This window comes from Oreochromis niloticus, linkage group LG1 (assembly GCF_001858045.2).
Source record: "Oreochromis niloticus isolate F11D_XX linkage group LG1, O_niloticus_UMD_NMBU, whole genome shotgun sequence".
NCBI classification, from domain to species: Eukaryota; Metazoa; Chordata; class Actinopteri; order Cichliformes; family Cichlidae; genus Oreochromis; species Oreochromis niloticus.
In genome coordinates this window covers 2640780-2653374 of record NC_031965.2, presented here as the reverse complement: position 1 = coordinate 2653374, position 12595 = coordinate 2640780, and the positions used below count along the sequence as shown (strand labels likewise).

General features: G+C 42.1%; 1 protein-coding gene across 8 annotated transcripts in view; it reads left to right on the top strand.

Annotated features, from left to right (window-relative positions):
* The window catches only part of LOC100696207 (serine/threonine-protein kinase BRSK2), a 151335-nt gene that overhangs the window by 96816 nt on the left and 41924 nt on the right, over positions 1–12595 (top strand). For all 8 annotated transcript variants that reach the window (XM_005457392.4, XM_025907736.1, XM_005457391.4 and 5 more), the window contains exons 3-6: positions 1162–1247; positions 5670–5810; positions 8959–9075; positions 11940–11973. In XM_005457392.4, the coding sequence (XP_005457449.1) occupies positions 1162–1247; positions 5670–5810; positions 8959–9075; positions 11940–11973 (378 nt within the window). The remainder of the gene's footprint in view (positions 1–1161; positions 1248–5669; positions 5811–8958; positions 9076–11939; positions 11974–12595) is intronic.

Sequence of the window (12595 nt, the reverse complement as noted above, 5' to 3'; positions counted from 1 at the left end):
GAGACTGTGATTTCTTTGTCCCCCTGCAGATCCAGCGTTCATCGTCCTCTGGTGGTTTTCCTCCTGTGTGATAAGCCTTGAATGTTTTTTGCTTTCAGACTGGATTGTCTGACTCGACATCACTCTTGTTCCCCGTTTAGCGATCTATCCACAGGATTTACATTAGAGCTGCAGACATAAACGGCTCTGAGATGCTTCATAAGATATCAGACTGTGGGTGTCCACAGAGAAAATGGTGCTATACTTTACTTTGTGCAGCACAGAGGTCTAAACTCAGTTTAGCATCCGGGCTGCTGAGGTGCCAACTGGCAGTAAATCCTGAGCACAGCAGGCAGGTTAGCACTGAAACAGCTTTGGGCAACATCTGTACAACTACTGTATCATTTCATGACACTCACCTGCCGGCAACAATGATTTAAAGCTGATCTCTTCTCATATAATCTGCTGTTATATACCTTTCTGTGACACGCGTCTCTCTTAATATAGTTCTGTTTTGATGTTTTTTGGTGGGTTTTGTTTTTTTAAATATTAAAATATCACTCGAACAGAATGAAATGTAAATGCATTCATAGCGATGTGTGCATATATGTTTGGAATCAGGCAGACAGCTGACTCTGCATTCAGACTGCTTCATCACTTCCTGTGAATCGGTCAAATACTGGAATCCTTCATCTATCACGAAAACATGTTTTTGTTTTTGTCCGAACATTCGTCCATCTCCTCAAATCAGGAGACTCAAAAATGAAAAGAGTCGTCGAGCGTTTTGCTGTTCAGATGTGTAATCACACACGGCTCGCTGCTGATCTGGATGCAGGATGAGTAATCCCTGCTCTGACAGTTCAAAATAAATATATATAGAAACATCCTCCAGTGTCTGAGATGTGCAGGCGCTCCGCCTCTTATGGCAGAGATGAAACAAAGTGTTTATCGCAGCTGTCGCGGAAATGTGTCTGTTTGTGTGGCCGTCTCTGTGACGCGCACGTTAACAGTCACCTCTGTGGTATCATGTCAGCTTTAAAGTTAGACAAATGTACAAGCTGAAAGTGTGTGAGAGACTTTTAGCCCTCATTATGAGCGAACGGTTGAGTGTTTTATTCAGAACATCAGGCTGTCTGCTTCCATCTTTTTGAATCGTTGCCTTTTTCTTGTGTTTGTCTTCAGGTGGAGCGGGAGATAGCTATTCTCAAACTCATAGAGCATCCTCACGTTTTAAAGCTGCACGACGTCTACGAAAATAAGAAATACCTGTGAGTATATCCCTCCCTCAGTGAACACTGTTCATACACAGTGTGTGAAAATACAGATTTATTTTTATTTATTGTTTAACAGAGTTAGGAGAGTTTGTAGGCTTTGAATGTAGCAGGTACTGCATTAAAGTGCTCGTCTAAATGTTAATGTCACCAGAGGAACTTTAGCTTAGAACTTTTTAACTCACGCTGCCAAAAGTTTAAAATAAAACTGACTAATGAGTGTGAAGTAGTCAAACTCGAACATCAAGGAACGTGATTGGGAAGCAGACTCAGGTTTCCAGAGGTGAGCAATTTATTTACAGTGAACTCCACCTTACGTGAAACGTAACAAAACTCAAAGTACATGGATGCGGTAACACAGCTCACCTCTCCTCCCTCATCTGAGTCTGGCAGAGGCCGTACCACTCACTTCAGCTGAGGGACTTAAAACTCTACACAGATGACTAAAAATGACAAAAACCTCCTCTCACTTCTGATTAGCACATTTACACAACTAAACAGCTCTATTTATGAAAAACAAGATTCAACAAATCCATTCAGACCTGGAAACAAACAAAAGGGAGCATTTCTGTGGTAGAAGAAACCCCTCCTCCTGGTTCAACCTGCTGATGTCATGTCTGACATCATCAGCACTTTAAAATGAGGAAATGTTAGGCGGGCCTTTCCCCACACCTGAAGTAAGTATGAACAAATGACTTAATCTGCAACATAATAAAATATAAAGAGACATTTGCAGAATGTTTGATTTGGCGGCAACAGAACGCTTACACAAGCAAACCCGGGACAGCAGGGCAGCAGTGTTACTTTGACAAATAGCAAATAATTACAGAGACACAATAATGTACAAAAAAAGTCAACACATCTGGGACAAGTGGAGAGCATTACAACTGCTCATCTACTTTGTCACAATGAGCATGATGCCAACTCAGAACAACAACAGCACAAAGGCTTTCATCAGTCTGCTTAAACCTAAAGAAATCGAGTCTTTTGAGTGGATCCCATTCATCCAGAGTTGGCTTTACACTGTGACAAAATGGTTCAGTTAAGAGTTATAAAAATATAAAGTAATATAAAATGCTAATCTAGTAAGTAAACATGCTTTATTGTTAAAATGAATATAGTCATTATACACATTCATTTTCAAATTATAAATAAATTTATTCTTTTTTTTTTGTGGGCAGTATTTTTTAAACCAAGGCATTCACTTGTCCTCAACTTCAGGCCTCAGAGATGCTTCAGACACTGTGTCCATAAACAAGCTTGGAAACTGTTGCTGTTGTCTCTGAATCCACAGAGAACGCTGCTACACTCTTATATTAGGAGAATTGTAATTTTGCGACGGCTCTTTAACTGCTGACAAACAGCACTGATAAACCAAACACGGCGTCTAACTAACAGTCGACAGCACTGTACAACAGTATAACGTTTACACGAGCAGCAATTTGAGCTCTGGGATTTGATTAGAGCACGAAATGCTTCTTTGGTCCCCGTCACTTTAACCGGCCCCCTGCGACTCAAGCGTTCGTGTACAGGTTTTATTGTATACATTAATCTCGTGCATGTGACGGCTGCGCTCCAGTGGCGTGGCTTAATATGTTGTTCAATAATTGATAAAGGTGCCGCTGTCAAATGGAGCGGGAATTTGTTTTCTTAATGTTGCGAGGACGGGGACGAATGGTCATCATGGATGCAAACAGTCTGAAATTCTCACACTCACAAATCACGCCCGAACGTGTTTCTAATTTAAATAGCTGTGATGGGTAAATGCTTGAGCAGATCCCTTAATCTGCTAATAAATCAGGCCCCGGGGAAGACGGGGCTGCAGGAGGAGCCGGCTCAGCCAATTCTCTGAGACGGATGAACACAGGAGATGGATAAAACCACAAACCCACATGGGTTGGGGATTTTCTCAGGGATTTATGTTGTGCATCAGTGTGGTGACTTCAACACATCACAGCTAAATACTCTTTAGTTTATGACCCAATTATTTCAATAATGCTTCTTTCGGTTTGAGGGGAAAAATGAACCAGAGGATCTGTAGGGACTCGGATGGGAAGTACATTTAATGTAATGTTACATGATTGGAGGTTCTTTACTAACGTAACTGTGGGAGACCTTTTAGTTTTAGTCCAGTAAATTACACTGATTTCTGTTATTGTGTGCTTTACTATTTTATTGCAAAAATTGCAACGGCTGAAATTAAGATGTAATCGCAGGTTGTGTTACATTTCTAGGCAGCAATCAAACTGAAAGCGACTGACCACGAGAGGTCACTTTTCTCGAATTGTTTCTTCCTGCAGAAACATTCTGGCTAATCTGAGGCTTGCTCAATTGCCTCAAGTTTTCAACACATTACTGACCGTAGAATATTGTTTGTGAGAAACACGTGTCAGAAGTCAGATTTTTAATCTGGGAACATGCATCATCTAAACCCTGTCCACAGAGAAAACTCCCTGTCCTTTAAAAACAGTACTCTGCCTGTCTTCAGCCTCTACATCAGGGGTGTCCAACTCCTCCTGCAGGACCTTGAGGCCCGGTGTCCTGCAGGTTTTAGATGTGTCCCTGATCCAACACAGCTGATTTAAATGGCTAAATGACCTCCTCAACATGTCCTGAAGTTCTCCAGAGGCCTGGTAATGAACGAATCATTTGATTCAGGTGTGTTGGCCCAGGGTGAGATCTAAAACCTGCAGGACACCGGCCCTCGAGGCCTGGAGTTGCCCACCCCTGCTCTACATTATTTCACCTGGACTGATTTAAGGCCAAGACTTCCTTGCAGCTGCACATGCAACTAATCATTCCTTTCATACTTCTATACGTCTTCTTACTTTGTGCTCTGTATCGTCGTGCCTTGGAGTCACAACAAAAATTGGAAAGCAGGCCGATACTCGCACACGTTGCAGAGGACGGGGTTCAGACGCACCCTAAACCATTGGCTTGAGTTTTCCGTTCTCAAAGTGTTCGGTCATGAAGGCTAAAAGTCCCTCACACTTTCAGCTTCTACATTTGGCTCAGTGGCATGATATCACATGCACGTGGTACTGGTCACACAAACAGCCACATTTCTGCGATAGTAGTGATAAAGACTTGCAGCTGCAACACAATTTATTAACCGTCACTTCATCACTTCAGGATAAGGATCTTATCTTTTAGAGGGAAGCAGCAGAAAACAATGAATTCTTCTAGGAGACGGTTCTTTAAGAACCCCACGTTCTAGACACGTGGCCAAAGACTTCTTACTAATTTATGGCTGTAGGTTGTTTTGGCTTTGTTCCTTATATGTAGTCAGTGTTAGTGAGCTGTCAGGGCAGGTTAGTATATTAATTACAACAAAAACTGGCCATGTTAAAGGCTTCTTTAAAATATTAGAAAAAGATAATTGGGCTAAAAATGTGTTTATGGTGATCAAACTACATCTCAGTAGCCCTAAAAACTGGCCTTTGTTACAGTGTGGGAAACTCCATTATCAATCAGACATTAACTGTCCAAGTTCTCAGTCACCATCAGTGACATCTCCAACTCTACGTTTGGGGGAAATGAACTGAAAAACTGACTTTTTGTGCAATTTAATCCAGTTTGATTGATATGAACAGTCACCTCGAGGTGCTTTACCGTGTCCGTTAGAATGATTATTCTTTGTTTTCTAATTGCCAAGAGTTGGGAGAACAATTGAAAACATTTACATCTTCTAACAGGGTTAGAACTGCTGATGACATCACAGGGTTAAAATGCTAATGTATAATTGTAATACTAATGTACAGCGGTCCCTCGTTTATCGCGGGAGTTACGTTCTAAAAATAACCTGCGATAGGTGAAATCCGCGAAGTAGCCAACTTTATTTTTTATAATTATTATAGAGGTTTTAAGTAAAACTCCTCACTACACACTTTATACACTTTTCTCAGACAGGCGTGAACATTTTCACACTTTTCTCTCTTGTTTAAACTCTCAAAGTTCAAACCTTCGTAGAAAAATAAGTCCAGTATTATAGAATTAAGCCAAAGGCTCCCGCAGGTGACGACGTTTAGTCGACATTGTTGTTTGTTGGGGAGGAAACTTACAAACATATAGTACAGACCTTCAGAGTCACACTGCTGGGATCGAAGATTTATGGAAATGTGACAAACTGAACATATTCTGTACTGTACAGGAGACACGGCACGAGATTGATTGACAATGGTCTACAGCCAATCAGGACGCAGAACACAACGCGCTGTAAAAAATAAATAAATAAATAAAATAGAAAGCATGCAAAATTGCACAAAAAAAATCTGCAAAACAGCGAAGCCGCTAAAGGTGAACCGCGATATAGCGAGGGACCGCTGTATGACTGCAGCAGTAAGCGTTCCTGGTTTTACTGCTATTGCAGGTTTCAGAGTTTTCCCGTCACATATATTTGGCCTCTGTCTTCTTTTGCAGATATCTGGTGCTAGAGCATGTGTCTGGTGGGGAGCTTTTTGACTACCTGGTGAAGAAAGGCCGGTTAACACCAAAAGAAGCCCGGAAGTTCTTCAGACAAATCATCTCCGCTCTGGACTTCTGCCACAGCCACTCCATATGGTTTGTCACTCAGAGACAAATATTGGGTTTCATCACTGTATTGAGGTTTTATCAGAGGGTTTAGTCTCTCGCTGAGGAGAAATGGACTTGTAGGAACTTTCCATGTAACTCTGTTCTACAGGGCAAACATCAGGGTGCAGAAAAATAGATGTACTACAACTTGCTGTGATAAATTATTTTCAAAAGTACACCAGTGAGTCTCAAGCAGCTCCGCCCACACACAACAAACGGACCAGGTGAGGCTAACAGGTGTTTTTACTAGGACACATAATCATTTCTGACACAATGTCTGAAGAATATATCACAGCTCTGCTCCGAGCCATTATAAGTGCGACCGTGCACAATAAACTGATCCCGTTACCTTTGCTTAAACGATGGGGACCAGGTCTGCAACCACTCTCAGGAAGTTGCTGTCTTCAAAGTTACTTTGGTGTGTTAATGTCACCGCTGAAACTAGTGGATCTAAATCTTCACCTCCAAGTCCGTTCACATGCAAGAAGAAGGGGAGTGAGTGGGTCAGCGCTCAGGGCACAGAGACTAAGTTGGCCTTAAACACACCATTTATTTCCATGGGAACACAGACACAACCAGAATTACAAATACAGTTTAAAATCCCCCTGTACAATAAAAAGATCTCAATACGCTAAAAACCCTGCCGGCAGGAATAACTATACACTATCAAAACAAAAGCTAAACAAATGTTTCCCATAAGCTAAAATTCCCCCCACAGTCCCATAATCCCACAGTCCAGCCACACGCGGGCAAATGTTCCTTATCTGAAACAGAAGAGGAATTCCTCTTCCAGGATGGAAACCACGCCGGCCAGAAGACCAAGGAGGGGGCTCCTGTCGCAGACCTGTCTCCTCCTGACAGCGCGTCACCGCACAGTCCCGCCCCACTCCACACCTGAACCCGGCCTCCCTCGTAGCACCGCCAGACGCAGGCAGAGGGACACCCCTGCCCTGCTGTGGATTGCGGGCATCGCCTCCCACTGTCGCTGTTCCTGCCGTTGGGACTGGATTGCCGGGTTCCGCTGGCCGGTCCGTCGCCGAACAACTCGTGGCACCCCACAGTCAGGCAGCAGGTCCTTCGACACATATGCTGGCTTGCACGCGTTTTGTTTCCTCCTGCTCACTTTTCGTGCGTCTCTCTTTCCGTCTCAGCGCTCACTATCCCCCTTAACAGGTCAGTTTGGCGGCTGATAGGCCGTCTCGGGGAACGCCCCCACCTCACAATTGGCCGCTTAGTCCACAGTGGATTAAAAGAATATTGTGCAGCAACACTAAAACACACAATATAAATATGAAGATAAAACCATGCAATACAAATATCAATAACAAACATGCAATATAAATATCACAATAAAATCATGAAAATAAAATCAACACTATGTACCAACACACAGTCTGATCCAAAACAAAATATACAAACACAATTTTCCACTGTGTGACATCAATACGGCAATAATATGACAGGCATCAGTCTGCTGTCAGTGTGACTGAATGAGGTCAACGTGGCAATTAAATGTAATCTGTTTGTATTAATACGCCAGTTAACGGTGATAAATCAGCAAAAATTTCAAGTCTGTGTCGGTTTCTTCAAATCTTTTGTCATCCTCACCCCACACAATCCACATTAAACCAAAATTCACATGAAGTACTCAATATCCAGTGTCCACCCAGAACATCACACCCATAAAAAATAGGATAGAAAATTAGACATTTCTCCGTAAATGGTTACAAAGTGGCTCCAGGGTGTGGTTACCCAACAGCCTTGCTTTTATATAGGAATATAACCAGAATAGAGTTGAGTCTCGTATTGCAAAGACATGTTGCAGACGAGTTTTAAAGTCAGGCTGACTGCAGCGTGAGGGCAAGAATCTGTTTACCAAATGCAGTATTGTAAAACTGAGGCAGTCATAATGATAGTTAAGAGTTTATTGCCCCGCCCTGCTTCTGTGTGCACTAAACAGACTAATAAAGAGACTGATCAAAGAATTCTTACTGTAGTTTATATTCTAGGAATTGTATATGACGTTTCGTCGTTTCTACAAACACTGGAGCGTTTGCTCCATTCGGATGAGTGAAGAACAGGTTTCCTCCTGCAGCCTCTTTCCTCATCAGCCGTAGCCGGGGGTGACTTTAGAGGCTGCAGCTCCTCTTGATCTCTTTTCATCTCTGAGACCACCTTTAGTTCCTCCACACATGACTGCAACACAAGAGCAATTGCACATCAAAGATGTTCTGCCTTTGACTCTCAGCTTTAGACATCAAGTGTTTGACTTTGAAGGAGCACATTTACTCTCCGCTCCGTGTTTTCTGTAAGAAAGACGCACAAAACTCGAGCTCTGCGTTTTATTTCCCTCGCTGGTTTTCAGTAAAACTGTGGACTCGTATTTGACTCTTTCAGTCGCTGATGAGTTGCAATCACCTTGTCTTGATTACAGAAATCATTAAAGGCCATTTCCCTGAGGAGGTCGGGACATGACTGCGACAACTGGCACAGCGCTGATGACCTTCTGTATTCACTACTTTCAGTCGAGCCTCGTAGGACAATTTAAAACTGCTAAACTGATCAGTGTGGAACAGATTCTTACAGTACATGATCTTGGTGTACTGTAGAGGCACCAGTGTTCACACTGGTGCCTCACAAAATGGGAAAAAGAATGTTACATTTTTAAAAGATGGACGTCTTCAGCACGCCATCACGCATTATTCTCTGCAGCCCTGGTTTAAAAGCATGAAGCTGATCTTGCTGTCACCATCACCCCTGTCCTAAAGCATAGCAAGCTTCATCCTCCCATGTGACTTTAATCAGAACCATAATTTACTAAATTTGTAGACTCGACTCTCTATGTAACGTGTCGCTGAGGTCACAGAGCAAGTGCAGAGTCATTTTCTTTGTAAACATTACTTTGTAATGTAATAGCACCACCAGGGTTGCAGCTAAAATATAAGGCCCATGTGCATGCAGAGTCATGACTCCAGCTGGGCTCAGATTGTCTCACTTATTTTTGCCTGCTGTGATGTTTGTCCTGTTGAACAGAGTCATATAACTAATTCAAGTCCCTTGAAAAGCCACCACCAAGAAAATATGTCACGAGTAGACTAATGTAAGGAACTGTCTGTGCTTTGCTGTTCTCTGGCAGCCACAGAGATTTGAAGCCCGAGAACTTGTTGTTAGATGAGAAGAACAACATCAGGATAGCAGACTTTGGCATGGCGTCTCTGCAGGTCGGGGACAGTCTGCTGGAGACCAGCTGCGGGTTCGTATTCAAGTTATTTGACTTGCAAGTTATACCAAGTGAATGTCTGACACGTTATGCTTTGAGTTCTTTATAACGAGCACCAAATGTGAACAACAGATGATGTTATTACTGTTCTAAATGTATTCCATGGTTATATAGTTATTACCATTATTTGCACATCTTGATTTGCATGACTTTAAATCCCTTTAAATCGCCAGTCTCTCCATTTACCTCTCAGCTTAAAACCTGCTTTAGCTCTTTGTTTCTGACTCTCTCGAGAGACATAATGGTTCACAGTTTAATTTTTCCAGCATCATGTTAGAACCAGCAACAATCTTTTGTTTTGCTATAAATCAAAAACGTAATGAAAAATGATTGTTCCAGCAGTAGAAACCTTTCCTGGTTTTTGTTGTGTAGTGTTTGTGGGCTCTACAGGATATGTGCTGGTCAGCTGTAGGCCACGCAGCATTTCCCAGAGTCAGCCATGTGGAACGGCTAAAGTCTGGCTGCTCTGGCTCAGAAATGCTGCACAAAGCAGGAGGGAGACAAATCTCTGCAGTCCAAGTCCTCCAGTATACAAACATGTTGACAGTTTGACCCTGTGCTGGACATGTTGTGTCCTGGCTGTGTGTCAGAATCACCAATAAAACAAAATATGACGTGGAAATGTTGGCAAATCTGACATGTGATGTACCGATACATACCTTTCTTTGGGGCGTACCTTATAGTCTGATAGGATGGATACTGGAAATCTGCAATATAAGTGAACCAGTATAGGGCGTCCTTTACTTCTGGACCTAGTTTAGACTTCTGCATATGGATTTTTTTATCTGCATATTTTCAGTAATTTATGGCTGTTTGCTGGCATTCAGTGGAGCTGGCAGTACGCGTGCATCGATTGGATTCAGTCAGTGGGAGTGGGGCTTTCGAGTCACTAATAGTCTTCAAGCTCATGCTGACACTGTGTCCGTGTTGGGGTCTGTCAGATTACTCTTTCACTGAGCGATCCTTTAAATATCTCTCGTAAGTCAAAAGATTCTTTCACTTCATGTGACGTTAATGGAATTCATTAAATGAACAAGCTGCCTCCAGCAGGAAGGATGAAAATTAGCTCGGGTGTAATTAGATTGCAGTTAGTGTATTTTGACACGACTGTGTTTGAGTAGTTCCGATCGACTGGGTTTACATACATTATCATAATTAAGTATGTTGCGAGTGAAGATGGAGTGTGTGTTTACTCTGCGAGTTTAGATGGGATGCTGCTGGAAGAAGTCATGCTCTCTGCTTCGTTTATTCCATGATGAATCCGCACAGGGAGGCTCCAGAGTAGAGTTAGTTCTGCTGCATTTGTGCAATTATTAGATTATTTATGCAGACATGAGAGGAAATACTAGAGAAATAACTTTTTTGTGAAAAATGACCATGTTTCAAAAAGCAGAAAGTGCAGTATTTAAACAGGAAGTTTAACGACAAAGGAAAACGAGCACGGAGCCCATATTTGAGCACCGTGCTCTGTCAGTACTTAACGCTCCCTTTGGCTCTATCACAGCTCGTAGCGCTCTTTCTGCAGCACTTCAGAGTCTTTCACTTTCTGGCATATTTTCGCCCATTGCTTCTGCAAGTGTCTGCTCCGACTGTGAGATTCTTTATCCATCTTGCCTGCACTGCTCTGTGAACACTCAGATTTTCAGTGATGTGGGTTGTGAACTGTGAGAAACATGGCAAAACTTTTGTGCCGCTTCAGGTCATATGTTGTGGATTTTGAAGTGCGTTTAGGATTATTGTTCTATTATAGAGGATTTTCTCTTTTAAATTGTCTTGCAAAGTCTGATAACCATCACAGCAGAGATGGTTGAATTCATTCTCCCTGGACCATGGTTCCACAGTCTGCAGCGAAAGCCTTGGTGTTCTTTTCATAAAGGTCTGCACACATTTCTTTGCTTATCGAGCTCACAGGATTTGTTCACTTGCATACAGTGCATCAGAAACACACGTGCAAGCTTCTGTTTCAAAATGTAGATATGTTGATGCAAGAAAGATCTTGCACTCCAGAGTCAGCTCTTCCAGAAGTTTCCTGCAGTCCAACGAGTGGTTTGGATATTTTACAAGCTGTTATTAGAAACTGAGGAAACTGCACTAGCGGCATAGTGATGCAGTGATGAGCAATGTAGCATCACTGCAAGTGATTCCTGGCTCAAACCTCTGGTTGGGGCGTTTGTGGAGAGGTTGCATGTTGTTGGTTTCCTCTTACAGTCCAAGGCCTTTCGCCCAGTGTCACCTGGGACAGGTTGCACCTCGTAAATACAAAGTTCAAAATGGATGGATCGAAGCTGACTTCTTCTTTGTGGGTATTGGTTATGCTAATTTTCAGAGTGCTATAAAGCTGTTTAGGGCCTCTGATACTTCAGAGTCCCAGTATCAGAGGTTTGAGACATACCTGCACTTGAATAAATGTGCTCTTAAAGGTCTGGCACTATGATAAAAGACATAAAAGAAAGCCCATGTCGCTTTTTTAAAGACATTTTTTGTCTGTCTTTATGCTAACGTCTTACTACAACCTTTTTATAAGTTTGTATAACTTTTGTTTAACATTACGGATTGTTTTTGGCTTTTTTGCCGTGTGTTGGATGCTGCCGTACGTTATCCAATAAGCCGAGCCAGCACAGCACAAGATTCTGTTTTGAGGCTGTTCGATGTTAGGTAATACTCTTTAAGCATAAAGAAATCTGTCATGCAATAAAGACTGATGTCATTATTTTAATGCATGTGAGGTAAAGACTTGCGTGTTTCAAAGGAACTGCTATCTGGAGCATCAGCTGATACTTCCCCAGTGTGTTTATTGTGTTTCATGTTGTATCCTGAATGGCCGCCTCTTCTTACAGATCTCCACACTACGCCTGCCCAGAGGTTATCAGAGTAAGTGCTCGCTCTCTTCTCGTCTGTCTCTTTCTTTCATTCAATAATAGGAGCTCTGAATCAGAGTGGCTCTTACATCACTGCTCCATCCTCTCTGCATTCACCAGGCTTCCTCACTTGTGCCTCTTTATTGCCATATTTCTTTTTATTCCTACTTCCAGCTGCCCGTACCTGTACATCTTCATAAAGTCAAGACTTTCTTTTCAGTTTGATCCCTTTTTCTGTGATAGCGTCTTAGTTTTGATTATCATGGGGCACTTCTATCAACAGTATGCCCCGAGTGAGTGCTCTGTACTCTCTGAGGTAAAGGGTCATAATCTGCATGGTTTATGTTTTTATTAAATACTTCTCCCAAGTCAAAAACACAAAGTTGCTGTTTAAAAAAATGCCTGTTTCTAATGTAAGAAATAGACGTTGTTTTTATTGGACAGTAGCCCAGCTGTGTTTCTATGCTGTCAACATTCAAAATATTTAGCATTAAACACATGACTGTAAAATCAAACTGCGACAAAGGGCGGTACTTTTGTTCTTTTCAAGGTTTAAAACCCCCAAAACATTATTAATTATGAGCATTTGTGATCTAGTGTTGTTGTTTACTAATAATTCTTCATTAACAATTTTA